The 14,099-nt window shown below is 39.9% G+C and overlaps 1 protein-coding gene across 2 annotated transcripts in view; it reads right to left on the bottom strand.

The window, feature by feature from the left end:
* The window catches only part of LMO3 (LIM domain only 3), a 53,781-nt gene extending 42,426 nt beyond the window's left edge, over positions 1-11,355 (bottom strand). For both annotated transcript variants that reach the window (XM_054718501.1, XM_008140458.3), the window contains exons 1-2: positions 11,304-11,355; positions 7,404-7,617 (exon numbers count right to left, since the gene is read on the bottom strand). In XM_054718501.1, coding sequence (XP_054574476.1) covers positions 7,404-7,617; positions 11,304-11,328 — 239 coding nt within the window. In that variant the 5' untranslated portion in view covers positions 11,329-11,355. The remainder of the gene's footprint in view (positions 1-7,403; positions 7,618-11,303) is intronic.
* Between the last annotated feature and the right edge of the window lie 2,744 nt (positions 11,356-14,099).

The following is a 14,099-nucleotide window of genomic DNA, read 5'->3' as shown; positions in this document are numbered from 1 at the left end:
CCTTGTCATATGTGATATTTTTGTTTACTAAAATGGTTTTTCTGCTTTTATTAATAGGATGGGTTTAATGTCGACGATGCGTTACTGCATTAGGAATAACAATTTTACTTAAATATGGCTTTGGTATACTCCTCTGCAAATAATCTTTGAATTCCTAAGAGTCTTTTATTTTCCCAGTAGCACAGTTGGAGAGTTTTTAATATTAAATTGAATCATAACAACACATGCTGGTTAGAGTCTAACTTAATATATTCAACTTAATGTTAATTTCCCAACTTCAAATCAGTAATCTGACTATTCCAAGATGATTATTTATCTCAAGAGTAATTTTTCTTGAAACTAGTGAAGTCCACAGCTAGAGCTTTTTGCATTTACACAAAACTAACACTATGGAGGAAAAGAATTCGGCAAAAGACTTAGAATCTTTACATAACTACAAAATAATATTGTTGAGGAGAGAAAGGCCTATCAGGAAGTTTTGATAACACAGGGCAGAAAAGCAAAAATGGCATAGTGAACACACAGGTGACTGATGTGTGTAGTCTGTTAATATAATAAATATGTTTGATGAATATAATAAAGGAGTAGGCTTGGGTTTTAAATCCTTTAGAGAAAAGTTATCCATAAATATCAATGATAAGGGCCAAGAAAACCTTAATAAGCCAAAAAAATTGTTTTAAAGTAAGAAATGAAAATCTAACTGCCAAAATACATTTCTTATAAATACCCTGAAAAGGGAAGTTTATGGATGATCATGAAACAAAGTATGTAACGATGATAGAAAGAGAAATAGAACAGACAGTATCAAACTCCATAGAAGCTGAGAAAAACAGAATGGGGTGATGAACATCACAGGGGATTAAATTTAAGCATTCTGTAGTATTATAAAACTTGTCTGCCTCTTGGACTGGTGAACACCTGTAAAAACAAGTCAGTGTTATAGTTTACTAAGAAATTAGCTGGCATAAAGTATCTGGATTTTACAAGTTTCAAAGCCTACAAACTACAGTGATCTGATAAAAGTCAATTATGACTAAAGTTAATATTTATTCTAAGGTTACATAGATTCTAATATCTGTTTTGCAGCTTGCACATATACACCTACAACACTTTAAATGCGTAACAAGGGGAGATTACACATGTCACTTATTCAAACCAATTTAGAAAATCAAAACAAAAGGAAAAAAACTTTAAAAAAAAGACATGGCTGCTTTAAATGCTGTTTTAAAATATATCTGGTCAGTTGAATACAGCAATGCTGTTTTACTTTTATTTCCCTTGTTTTCAAGACCTTGTCCTGCATTTACAATTTATATATTTTAACATTTATTGATAAATGTGAGAAACGTTAGGTAATCTTTTCTAAAGATAGAACGAGGTTGCGGGTAATGACTTTGAATAATAGGAGACATTCTCGTAGGAAATGGAAAATATTTTCAAGCCAAACACCAAAATAAGATTTCAATGCCTCACAGTGTAATGAAGGAAAACATAATAGTCATTTAGGTTGGCTCAGTTCTTCTTTTAGGCTATATAACTTTTATGTGAGGCAGAAAACTGAACTAACATAATACATTTCTACAAGGCACGGATTCATCAAAACCATTTCCAAAATTACTCCTTTCAGCATATTTTAAAAATGAGATTCCTTAATAAATTATGTGTATGCAGTCAAAACACAGCATTAAAATTTATTATTAGTCACTTAATGGAAGTTAATGGTGAATTTATAAATGAAGTGCTGGCTTACTTTGATATACTTTAAGAGCAACCAAAAATAGATATTCTTTTCCAGAGTTCTATGTATTTATAAAGTGCAAAATAAGCAATTTTAGCAATTCTCAAATGTAGGTCTTCCAGATGCATTTAATCCTAAGTATACTTGTAGAAACAGAATATTTTTCTGCTAAGTCAGGTATGTCTAACTTATCCATCTTGTGTGTAAAAACTATCCTGACTGAAGTATTCCATGCTTTATAAAAAGATAAAAAACGGTAAAGATATAGAAATAGTGTGGAGTATTTTTGTATTTTCAACAGTCTTGTCTGGGGAGGGGGTGGCTTTGTTAGTGAAAATACCTAAAGTCTGTCAAACAAAAAGCCACAAAACTAAAATAACTAGATTAAATAATCGCTCGCTGAAAATGGATGACTCATAGATTTAAAGACAGAATGTTATTGGAGACAAATTTAGAAATAATAAATTCTCTCTGTAGATGAAATATTTTTTTCAAGTTTATTGAAAAGCAGTTGACGCTGAGGAAGTCTGGTGTGAATCCACTAATTTTTTTCTAAAGTGAGGGGCTCCCTCCAAAAGTATTTTACAAAACAAAATTATCACTCCTGATTTGTAATGGTCCATGAACGGTACAGAGTCTAAATTATTTAAAATATAATTTAATAATGCTTTACGATAACAAACAGAAAAATGGACTTAAAATGACAACTTTTTTGAAGCTATAAATAAAGATAATTTGCAAGGAATTTAACAGTGTTTTTTTTTAACAGACCATAGAGTCTAATACATTCTCATATGTCAAAATATTTCATAATACTAAGATTAGCTTAGACATTTAAATATGGTAAAAGTTATGACTATAATAAAGTGTTAGAAAACCTTCAATGAAGCTTGTAGAGAAGAAAAAGGTTATTTGGGAGAAGTTCTATTCCATATAAAAGCTTAAAGATTCAGAATTTAAAATAAAAGTTATTTTTCAAATAACAATAATTCACTGCTTTCCGAGGAAGATATTTTCAACTGCCTAATACTAAAAACATAACAATGAAGCAAAAAAAAGAGAACACTTTATTCAACATTTAAAAATTGTGAAGTAACTTGTCAGATAAAATAATATTAACAACATATTCATGTTTTCTTTTAAAGCCTTAATTATGTACTAATATTAATCGAACCTTATGTAAAAATTTAGAGGCACCAGGTTTGATCTGTGTGAAATAAAGCGATAGCTAGATTAATGTTTTATGCAGCCATTGCTTTTAATGTTCTATTTTAAAGTTACTATATCATTATATTAAAGCATTAATTTGTAGTAAGCACAGCAACTTCAAACCGTTTTTGTTAATTGGCAACTCTGATGGAGCACAAAGCATCATTCTTTCTCAGTAGTTTCATTTTAAAGAGATCATCCTCACATATAAAAGTAGAAAATTGCATTAAAATTTATATAAGACATTTTCAGCTTCTCATATAGGAAGAGCTGTAAGTAGTTTCTATGGCATACAGCACAGCCAAGAGCTTTGAGTACATTCTCTGGTAAGACACTTTTTATAGAGGAACAAGATATAGCCTATGTGGACTTAATGCTTAAAATATACCACAAGTAAGAAGTTTTAAGCTTAACAGAAATCACACCAAAAATTACCCCAAAACTTGAGTGATAGATTCTGATATCCTTTGCTGCCTCCAAGTTGAAAAATATTTTGCTATCTCTCCTGGTTCTGAATTCTTATCACTTGCCACAAAATCTTAATTCTAAAACTCTGGTTATACATTAACTACTTCATTCACATTTTCCAAACTGAAATAAAGATGATAGTGTGGCAGTGATTAGAGTCCTATAAATACCATTACTAAATCTTTGCTAATTTTTATACAGCAATTGTTAGTCTACTTTAGGCAGTCTATTGATTTTAAGCTCTAGTTCAAAGTACAAAGATGCTTCCATTCTAAATAGTCATAAGTTCATCTCTTAATAATATAAAATTCTAAATGTATTGGATACATTTTTAACAGATACCTTTCTACATCTTGACATATAAAGATTGATGGACAGATTGACTTCATAGTTTAAGTCAGAGAGTGTGTTAATAGAGGAAGTTTTTGAATGTCAATCCTTCTGTTCCTTTAGATAATGAATGAAAGCAGAGGACAGTCCTACAAACTGTCAAATTCTTTCATCAAATCCATGCATTTTATATCCTAAAGAAGAATAAAATACATTAAACCAGCCCTGTTATGGAAAGTGAACTGTTCAGATTCGAAACTCAGCACATAAACTGTAAAATATTTTCTTTTTCTTAAATATATTAATTGTGCCACAAAGGAGAAAAAAATCTGAGAGGAATCAAATTTATCACAATCATAGTTTTGATAACTCATAAGAAAATACCTTATGATTTAAATTTGTGTATTCATTACTTAAAGAACTTGTAAAAACAGGTCATCACTATCATTGCTCCAAGCAATGCAATATAAAACATTAGAACTTCAGGAATCATTGTTCAGAATTAAAAATTTTTGGTTTTGGTTGTGTGTGTGTTTTTTTTTTTTCTCAAAGAAGTTATTAGGAAATTAAATACAATTGTCAAAAATAGGTCACTCTTTTATATTCTTTAGACCAGGATAATGCCTATAATAAATAATTTATTAGTGCAGGTAAACAATTTTTTAAATAATTTTCTATATTCTTATTTAGATGCCCAGTAACTTAGACAGAGAAATACAGACCTGTAAGTTTTTTATGGCCTGTTTGATGCTTCAAAGAAATTATGTAATATCCTAAGACCAACAACAAAACTAAGCCATTTTAATAGGATTTAAATGGTTAAGCACTGGTTATGGAAAATACAGATAGGAAATATGCAGAACCAGGAGGGAAATAGCCACAGAATACTACTTGTTCACTGGTCATATTGCAGATTTTGTATAATTGTTAAAAGATTACATAGTAATAATTTTAAGTACATCTCCCTTTTTTAGTTCGTTATTTCATCTATTACCTAAAAGTATGCCTTTCACACAGCAGGCATTCAATGAACATTTTGGATGACTATTTATACACATTCAAAGAAATTAATTTGTAAATAATATTAGCTTGATTGTATTTGCCCATCTCACATACAGAATCAGACTATTTTAATGTGCCAGAGACATATGCTGTTGAACATCCACACAATATCACTGAGCTACATGCTTTCCACATAAAACTAAATACCACATCTGTGGCATAATCTATAATACATAACGCAGTGTTTTTACTCACATACCAATTTCTGATTTCACTTCTACAATTTTCAAGTGTTGATGAATTACTAGCTGCCAAAGAAGTCACGTTATATAAAACAAACCTTCAGTTTAAATAAGGGATAAGCTTGCTGTTAACAACTTAGTTTGAAATATTAACAACCTTTAGGCTGTTAACATAACAACTAGCCATTAATGTGGTAATGACCAATTTAAGAGGAAATTGTACCCTGAGAAATGAATATATTGGCAATCAGGATCAGGTTTTATATCTGAGAGAGTATGAATGTCTAAAAATAAGTTAACAAGCATTAAAAGTTTAAGACTACCAGAAATTAACTAAACATTATATTACAAAGGGCAACAATATGGACTCATCTGAAAATTTTCTTCAACAAAAGACGTACTTGAGATATCAAAGCAATTGAACATCATATTTTATTACCATAAGGACGAATAAGTCCAAGGTTACTTTCTCCCTCACTATTATATTGACAACTGCAAAATGGCTTCACTAAAGACTCAGGGATTTCATTGGCAAATTTATATTTTTGACTTAAAAATTCTAGGTATTTTCAAAGATTTTCTTTAAATTTAACTTAATTCAGTCTTTACTATGTATTAGGACGCCTTAAGCTTGCCAGACTCTATAAAACTACGTGTTTTGTAATTGTTGCTACATAAATCCACTGGAGACACTGCAGTTGTAAACAAAAGTAAAAGTCAAAAAGATTCAAAAACTCATGACTTATTGGTTAGTAATGATAAAACGAAACTAGGAAGCAATGTTAAGTCATTAAAAACAAAATAAATGCTCTATGTAGAAATGAGGCTCTAATTCACAGTGAGCAGAGGGCAAATTTTTATTTCAAAAAGAAAAGTTCAATGACTGCAGTTCTAAGAGAATTCATGCAGTAAGTTGATTCTGGTTACTAGTACCACCACAATGAAGGAAACCCTGGTATAGTCACTTCCCGCCCTAGCCGGCTTGGCTCAGCGGATAGAGGATAGAGCGTTGGCCTGCAAACTGAAGGGTCCCAGGTTCGATTCCAGTCAAGGGCACATGCCCAGGTTGTGGGCTCAATCCCCAGTGGGGGACTTGCAGGAGACAGCCGGTCCATGATTCTCTCTCATCATGGATGTTTCTATCTCTCCCTCTTCCTTCCTCTCTGAAATCAATTAAAACATATTTTTTTAAAAAAGAGTCACTCCCACTGTTGGCACCTTGCATGTATTTTGAGCAAGATAACACAGAGAAGGAGTAACAAGTGGTCATAGTCTGGAGGCTGTCAGATGAGGCAGTCCTAAGAAGGGAAAGACTAGAATTTCAAAAACAGCACTGCATTCACCCTCTCGTAACTATTATTCAGCAAACAGTAATTTTTTATATATCCAAGATTAAATCGGACTGAAAAATAACTGAATTCTATAGCAAGAAGCACTAAATTTCCTAGAAAGTACCTCTCCAAATAACTAAGATGGTTAAGGAGTTACCACCGATTGATAAATTTGTGTCATAAGGGGGAACAATTAAAAATAAGTCTCTTAATGTTAGACTAGGAACACGGCTAATCATATCAAATAGGAAAACCCAAATGATGCCATATATCATTTCTCTAATTTGATTGATCCTACTTTATTAATATAAGTAATGTGCAGCCGAATCAAGTCATAAAGTTCCCTGGAAAGCAAAATAATCTTTCCTTAAATAGAAGTCCATGTGTTGAGTACTAAACGCTGGGAAACAAGTTTAGTCAGCGCCATGGCTTCATAAGCAAGAACATCTGTCGGGTCCTGAAACTGTCCAGATGTTTTCAGTGAGGACAGTGGCTGTCATTTCCCCACAAGGGTGGCAATGGTTACTTTGTTAATTTCCATACAGCTACTGGCCAGTCTGAGGCTGTTCACGCCCAGTGATACCTTGCGATGACCACTTGGCATGGCGTGGCGGGGAGGGGGGGAAGATGTATTCACACTTCGGGAAAGTTTTCAAAATTGGTTAATAAATATACCAATAAATACCAGTTGAGAATTTCAAACAGATTTTCCTCTGACAATTCGGAAACAGAAAGATGGCTGCATATTTTGTGTTCTGCTCGGCCCACCTTGTCACTTACGGTCTAATAAAAAAAAAAAAGCATATGCTGATTTCTACCGAATACGTCCTTGACGTGAACATGACAAAACAGGAGCAACCAGGCAAGCCAAATCGAAACCCTTTAGATAGTGTGTTTTGTTGGCCACTGCTTAAGCAATAATTTGCTTCAACAGGCACCTGGCAACATTTTGAAGGTGGATAGGTCAACATCTTTCAGGACTATAGGCTGGTAGGAAGGAAAGGAATCAAACCAAAACACACACTTGCAAAAGTGCTTTAAAAAGGAATCCAGTCATCACTGGTGTGCAAGGGTCATTCCTACCTCAGATAGTCTCTGCGACAAAGGATGAGATTGGCTTTCGTGTACAGGGTGGAGCCCACTTCTCCCAATCGACAGTCGCAGCAGGCACACTTCAGGCAGTCCTCATGCCAGTATTTGTCCAGGGCCTTTAGAAGATACCGGTCCTTGATCTTTCGGTTGCAGCCAGCACAACCTTTCGGTTTGGTGTCTGGCTGGACTGAGAGCATTTGTATACCTAAAAGGAGACAAAAACCGAAGAGAGAGCTGGGACGACAAGACAGAGCCAGAGGATGTCAGAAGACCGCAATCAAGGTAAATATTTCAGAGTGCCTCGTTTAAGGAGTGTGAGACTCTCCCTTTTTAGGACTGTCCTAAAATCAAACTACATTCTGGACACAGGAAAGATGCTTGTAGTTAAGTACACAATACAGTCACCCCAAAAGTTCACCAATCCTGTATTACTTGTTTGCATCCAAATACTTCCTTCTGTGCCCTTGATATTTCAAAGTATTCATTATGTTAAAAAAAAGTATACTCTCAAGCATCATTCGGTGCCTGCATTAATGGCAGATTACCTAACTATATACTACCACATACTCTTATATAAAACTGAAGTATAGGATTACATAATTTATTACCATTTACATGCACTTATTTATAGAAGAAGAAAACAACAGAAGGCAGAGTCTGAATATACATATGATATATATATGTATATATATATAATTACACATATATAGATAAATGTGATATGTACAGTGCATATATTATATAATGCTATCCTAGACATAGGGACATTTCTATATTTTCAAAATATATTTCCATCACAAACAAGGAGTCTAGCTGGGTTTTACAACTTGACCAAAATTTGAAAAAATATTCGCCTGAGTTTCTTCTTTCCTAACACCCAGCTTTAAAAACAACAACCCTGGACTAACTATTCAGAGCTTCGTATTTATTAAATAACTCACTTTAAGCACTGTCAAGTATCACAGGCATCCACCAATTCCAAAGTCCCTCATTTTACAAATTAGGATACGGAGGCCTAAGAGAGGTTAAGGTACTGGCTCAAAGCTGAACAACAGTTAAACACTATACTTGGTGGCCTTCCCACAGTCTAGCAATGCCATTGCTCTATCCTGCTTCCTCTCCTAGACAGAAAGTTCTAAACTTGGACACGGAAGGGTACAAAACACCCAATGTGTATGCACTTTTGAAACAGTGTCAAGAAAAGAAATGCCAAGCTCTAGTCTTGAACATTTTCTGTGTGCTCGCTCCTCCTCCAAAAGAGTTAAAAACCTTCTCCCGTTTCCTCTGATGCCTCGCGATGAAGACTTCGCCTCTATTACCTTCACTATCTTTTTCTTTATTTAATCACACCAATAAGAAACATCAAGGCACAGTCTCCACACAGATGGATAACTTTCCTAGCTACAAATATGACATGAGCTGCACATGATACTGTTAGGATGTTGAACTTCCATTAGAAAATAACTTCTCTGGTTAGAGGACTAGAGCAGGCAATGGCACGGAAGAAAGCGGCGTGGCTGTTCTTTCTGCGTGATATGCATAGCTGTGGTCTCCGGAGCTGCAAACTGGCAGCTGGCTTTGAACAGAAGAGCAGGTGGTATTCCTATAGGCTGCTTCCTGCCCCTTTTCTTTGAAGGAGCTGAGGGGCTGGTGTAGATGAATCCTAACCCTTGCTAGCTCTGCTAAATCTCACTCTCTAGAACTTCTAACAAATGAAGTTTCTTTGATCAGAACTAGTTACTGTCTTCTAGCAAGGTTCCACAAGGATTCAATCCCATTAATTATAGTACAGATCTCACCCTGCCGCCTCTTAATCATGCACCTAAGGGGAGGGAGAAATTTTGATTTACTAAGTGATACTCTGGATTTCATTATTGAAAACATCTAGAGATATATTATGAGTGGCTATTCTCATTATCCAGTTTCTAAGGCAATTATTTTTTTTTTTATATCACAAAGCTACATTTATTTTGTAAAAATCCTTCTTAGCTGTAGCTAAGCTGTATTTCTGAGTTGTGTTACTACCATCAACCCTGGAAGGTCAGCTCTCTTTATTCAACTCTCTTTATTCAAAATGCTTTGCAACCAAGACAGGGAATACCAACATTTGGCACAGGCAACACTACCCTGCTTGTCTTCACAAAATGTTTTTGTTGTGTTGACATTTTAATTTAGCACTCAGAGGCCAATTAATATTTGAAACTCTTGCATTCTGTTTGGCCTTGGGCGGAAAAGGAGTTTGATATTTTTACATCCGTCCCGGACCCTTCCTTTAGAGAACATCCTCACACTTCTCTTGAAAGGGTAATCTTTTCAATGCCATGCAACTTTACCAGCTGTAGGAAAAGAACTATTTAGCAGTCACCACTTTGCCACGAACCTAAAAGGCATCAAGCAGTCAGCAACCTCCCCTCGCTATCCAGAGAACAGGTCTGGGTAGAGTTACACGCTTGGAGCTGAGAAACACTGCACAAGTTGCTCTGAGCACATCAGCACTCATAACTAGTTTAAGATTGGCATGTAAATTGTTCTGAGGGAAATTCTTATTGCCTCTGAGACCCTGCCATTCTGAGTTATTTGACAGTTTAAGGGAAATCATAATTTTTAAAAAAAGACATAAATAATAGCCTGTGCAGTGTGGTGTGCAGAAATAAGTAGAACCATTTCATTTAAACTCTGGTGAGCTTTTAATTGCCCGGATTGCATTGTGAGGCGGCCTAACGGTTGATTGCCTCCATTATGTTCCCTTGTTCTGTGCCATTCATCCGAGCAGTCTCAGCTTCAGTAGTTAACACAACAAAGTAACCACAACTCCACAACACACAGGGGTTTAAAAAAAATAATCATAATAAAAGATTTGCAGCACTTAGACACAGTCTTTTATATTTTTGGACTAACTACACATACTGAATGGGAAACATTTTGTCCCCGTCGGAAGATTCACAGGGAACAATTTGGGAGAAGGAATTGTTAGAGGGAATACATAAAGGGGGTTGGCAGAGATGAGGTGCCTCGGGAAGATGCTAAAATGGGAATGCGGGTTCTGCAGCTGGGAGCAGTGACACAGATTAAAAGAATTTGGCCAACACAGCCATTCGATTGCCAAGAGGTACCAAACAAAAGATTTTCTCTCTTCCTGCCCATCTTCATCCTCTCCCAGCCCCCAGTCCCGACTGGAGAACTGGATTGGGCCTAAAAGCTTGTTTCTCTCTGTTCACTGGCCCAGAGCATCCCTACAGGCTGCAGCCCCCTAAGGGACAACAATGCAAATAGATGTCCCCAGATCTCAGGCACTGGAGCTGCTTAACTCTGTTCTGCCCCTTCAACTCGCAACCCACCCACCCCCCCCTCCCCATCTTTCCCCCACCCCTCCCCTTTTTGAGCAATGGAGCTGGGAACCAATTTGATTCCCTTTTTCTCCAATGCAGCTGCAAGGCTCAGAGATACTGACATTTTTCCACTCTTATCAGTTTAATTACAGTTACCATGGCAGCAAAGTGCTAGTGCTTGGCAAAGGCCAACAAGAGATTTGCAAGACTGAGTTCAATTTTGATGCAGCTCACATGCAAAATAAAAAAAAAAAAAAAAAATAAGAAACATACATACACTCTAACAAAGAATCCCCCTTGCGGGAGTTATGCTCCAGCCTTTTGTGGTTGTGTCTTTGCACCCACCCAGGGATGGTTTGCAAAGAATGGAGCAGTTATTTGTTGCACCCCGCCAGATTAATTGGTTTAAGCGGCCGTCTTTCAAAGCAAGTTACAACAATAATATTTTGGATCTTTTAGAAAGACACAAAAGCAGCGGAAGAGCAGGGAGGCTTTCGGAGCCAGCCAAGAGCGCCCGAGCGCCCCGGCAAAGCGCATCATCCCTGGTAGACTGTAACCTTACCAAAACTTTTCTCCTTTTTCTGCATGAGTTGGTCTAGGCGTGCCTGAGTTGCGGAGGCTTCGCATGGAGCCCCGAGCCCAAAGACAGACGCGGAGAGGGGGCTCCTTCGTCGGCCCGCGCGTGGACCCGGTGCGCGCAGCCCGCACCGCCGGAGGACCGACTATTGTGCAGCCACTTTGGGAGCGGGTCTGCGTGGCGGCGGCGGGTGGGGGAAGGGACGAGGGCGGCCAGACGAGACGCGGCGCCCACGGCGAGCCCCCTCGCCGAGTGGCAGTGTGCAGAACGATGGCGAATGACAAAGCCACATGCTTCCCTAACTCTGCCCATAATCCCGAAATCCCAGCGGCCCCTTTTAGCTGCGTGGTAACAAATGGGTTTGATTAAACTGTCACATGCAGCGTTAGCATAGCATATCATGTTCAATATGAAAAAGATCATAAATCTGAGTTGTATTTCATAACAGCTATCTGGGAAGTGCCCCCCCCTCCCCTCCCCTATCCCCCCCCCTCCGTCCCCCACCCCGGGAAAATGTGCTGCATCGGTTTGAATCCGGACCTATGAGGACCTAGGCACCCGGTGCCACGGTCTCTCTCACTCTTCTGGCCACTGGTCCCCGACCACCCCCTCCTTCCCACTGAGCCACTTTCCCACCTCGTCGGAACCACGCTGTGTTACGGGCAGGGCGGGGAGAGGCAGACGTGTCCACGGGAACCCAAAGGTGGTTATTTCAACTCTTGGGGGGAGGGGGGTGTGGGGGGTTCACGAATTCCAGCAAGTAAGGAGAAGAGGGCTCCCGAACCCATCTGGGACCCCATTCCTCGCCTCACCGGCCGGACCAGAGCGAACGTGTCCTACCGCCCACCTCCCCCTGCCCCTCTGCCTCCCCCCCCCCCCCCGGGAGCCGGGGGTGTGGAAATGCTGCACGCAATTCGGCGTGAACTTTGACTATTAGCCACTCGAGTCGTACTTGGAACCATTCCGCGCCGCAGCCGCTCTCCCTCCTCTCCGTCCACCTCGTCCGCGTGCATGCCGCGTCTCATCATAAAAATAATGAAGCCTCACATGATTTAAGCAAAACCGCCTCCGCCGAGCCGCAGCCCGAGCAAAAGTTGCAGTGCGGGAGCCGGGCTGCAGCTCCAGTTTATGCCTCATTAGGAGGCTCGGGGAAGGAGGGAAAAAAAATAAAAAAAATACCCACATCCGCACACGCGCGCGCGCACCCGCAGACAGACCACACACACACACACACCGCAAATAAGCCGCCGCGCGTGTGTACACAGTTGCTGCACTTACCTTCTCAATTAAGCGATACAGGGGGAGGCGGTTCAGAAAGCACAGTGGCTGCTTTGTAGCGCTTCTCCTTGGGAAAGGTCAAAAAGAAGCATTGTTTGAAAAAAAAAAAAAGAGGGGGGGGAGGGAATCTATCTTTTTTTTTTTTTTTAAGTTTAAAATAATGAGGTCCTCAAGGATCCGCCAAGTAATGGTGTGTTGATCGCATCTGAGCCACAGGTGTCCTCCTTTTAGGCAGCTGCAGTCCGAGGCTGTCTCTCTCCCCGTCCGGGCTCCAGACAACTTACCCCAGCAGCACGCAGGGAGCCGCGCGGAAGGCAGCCAGGGCTCCTCCGCGGCGAAATGCAATCCCTTCCCAGCCAGACCGAAGGCAGCCCCCGGGAAAAGGTCACTCCGTGATTACGGAGCCGGCGGAGCCCGGGCAGCGCCTGTCAAGACCACAGAGAAGCAGCTCCCTTCCGATTTAAGACTATTTACCTCTCGCCCCCACCCCTCCCCTCTCCTCTCCGCTCCGTCCCCTCTCTCCCTCCCTCCCTCCCTCGCTGGCTCCCTCGCTGGCTCGCTCGCTCGCTCGCTCTCCCGTGCCTGTTCTGCAGCTCAGTCAAGTACAGCCGCCCCTCGGAAAGTGCAGAGCAGCCGCCAGACAGATCGGGCTTTGTTGCTAATTTCCCAGGGTGAAAATTTACAAGCCTGCGAGGGCCGTCCGCGCGCAACCGCAGGCATATGCTGCTCGCAAACGCTGGGGACGACCCCGCGCACAAAAAGTCACCTCGGCGGGAGTCGACTCGGGGAAAGGACCCTGCCTCCTGGACCCGTCCAAGAGGGAAGTCCTGCGAAGGAGCGCCCAGGAAAAGAGCGGGGTTCTCCTAAAATCACCCGGGCGTGTTGGAGTTGGGGAGGTGGACACATTTAAAGCAAGCTACCCTAAAGCCATTTCTGGAAGCCGCCGAGGACGGGAATGAAAATAAAAGCCAGGGGATCCAACGGCTACCAGAATGCACTGGGAAAGCATGCGCCCCTCCCCGTGCATCAGGGTCTGGGGGTGGCTGCAGTTGCCCGGGTCTCTGACTTCCTTTAATGAACTCTCCAAAGTCGCTGCCCCGCAGGCAGGTCTGCCACACGAGGGGATCCGGCAGCTGACACACTCCGCTTCCTCCCTTACGCCAATGGCCCAAGAGCCAAGCTGAACTTGTTCCCACTGACCAACACTCACCCCTCCCGCCCCCCATGCAAACACTTCCTGCAACTACTTGAATTTCTTACAATTTAAAATGTACATCCCGGGATGAAAAACACCCATAAACATGTTTTCATGACTAACTTGGCCAAAGAGCCATGGAGGGTCTTCATAAGCTTGTTATAGAGGCCTGGCCAGATTTTTTTTTTTCTTCTTCTTCTTGATGTAGGTCCCATTCTCCCCAACCTTTTCTCAGCTTAACTTTACATCTGTAAAGGCCATTAGGAGCTTTAAAGTATCTTATTCTTTTTTTTTTTTTTTTTTTTTTA

Source organism: Eptesicus fuscus, chromosome 7 (genome assembly GCF_027574615.1).
Source record: "Eptesicus fuscus isolate TK198812 chromosome 7, DD_ASM_mEF_20220401, whole genome shotgun sequence".
Lineage (NCBI taxonomy): Eukaryota > Metazoa > Chordata > Mammalia > Chiroptera > Vespertilionidae > Eptesicus > Eptesicus fuscus.
Note: the sequence above shows the minus strand (reverse complement) of the source record. Positions and strands in the feature narration are given on the sequence as shown.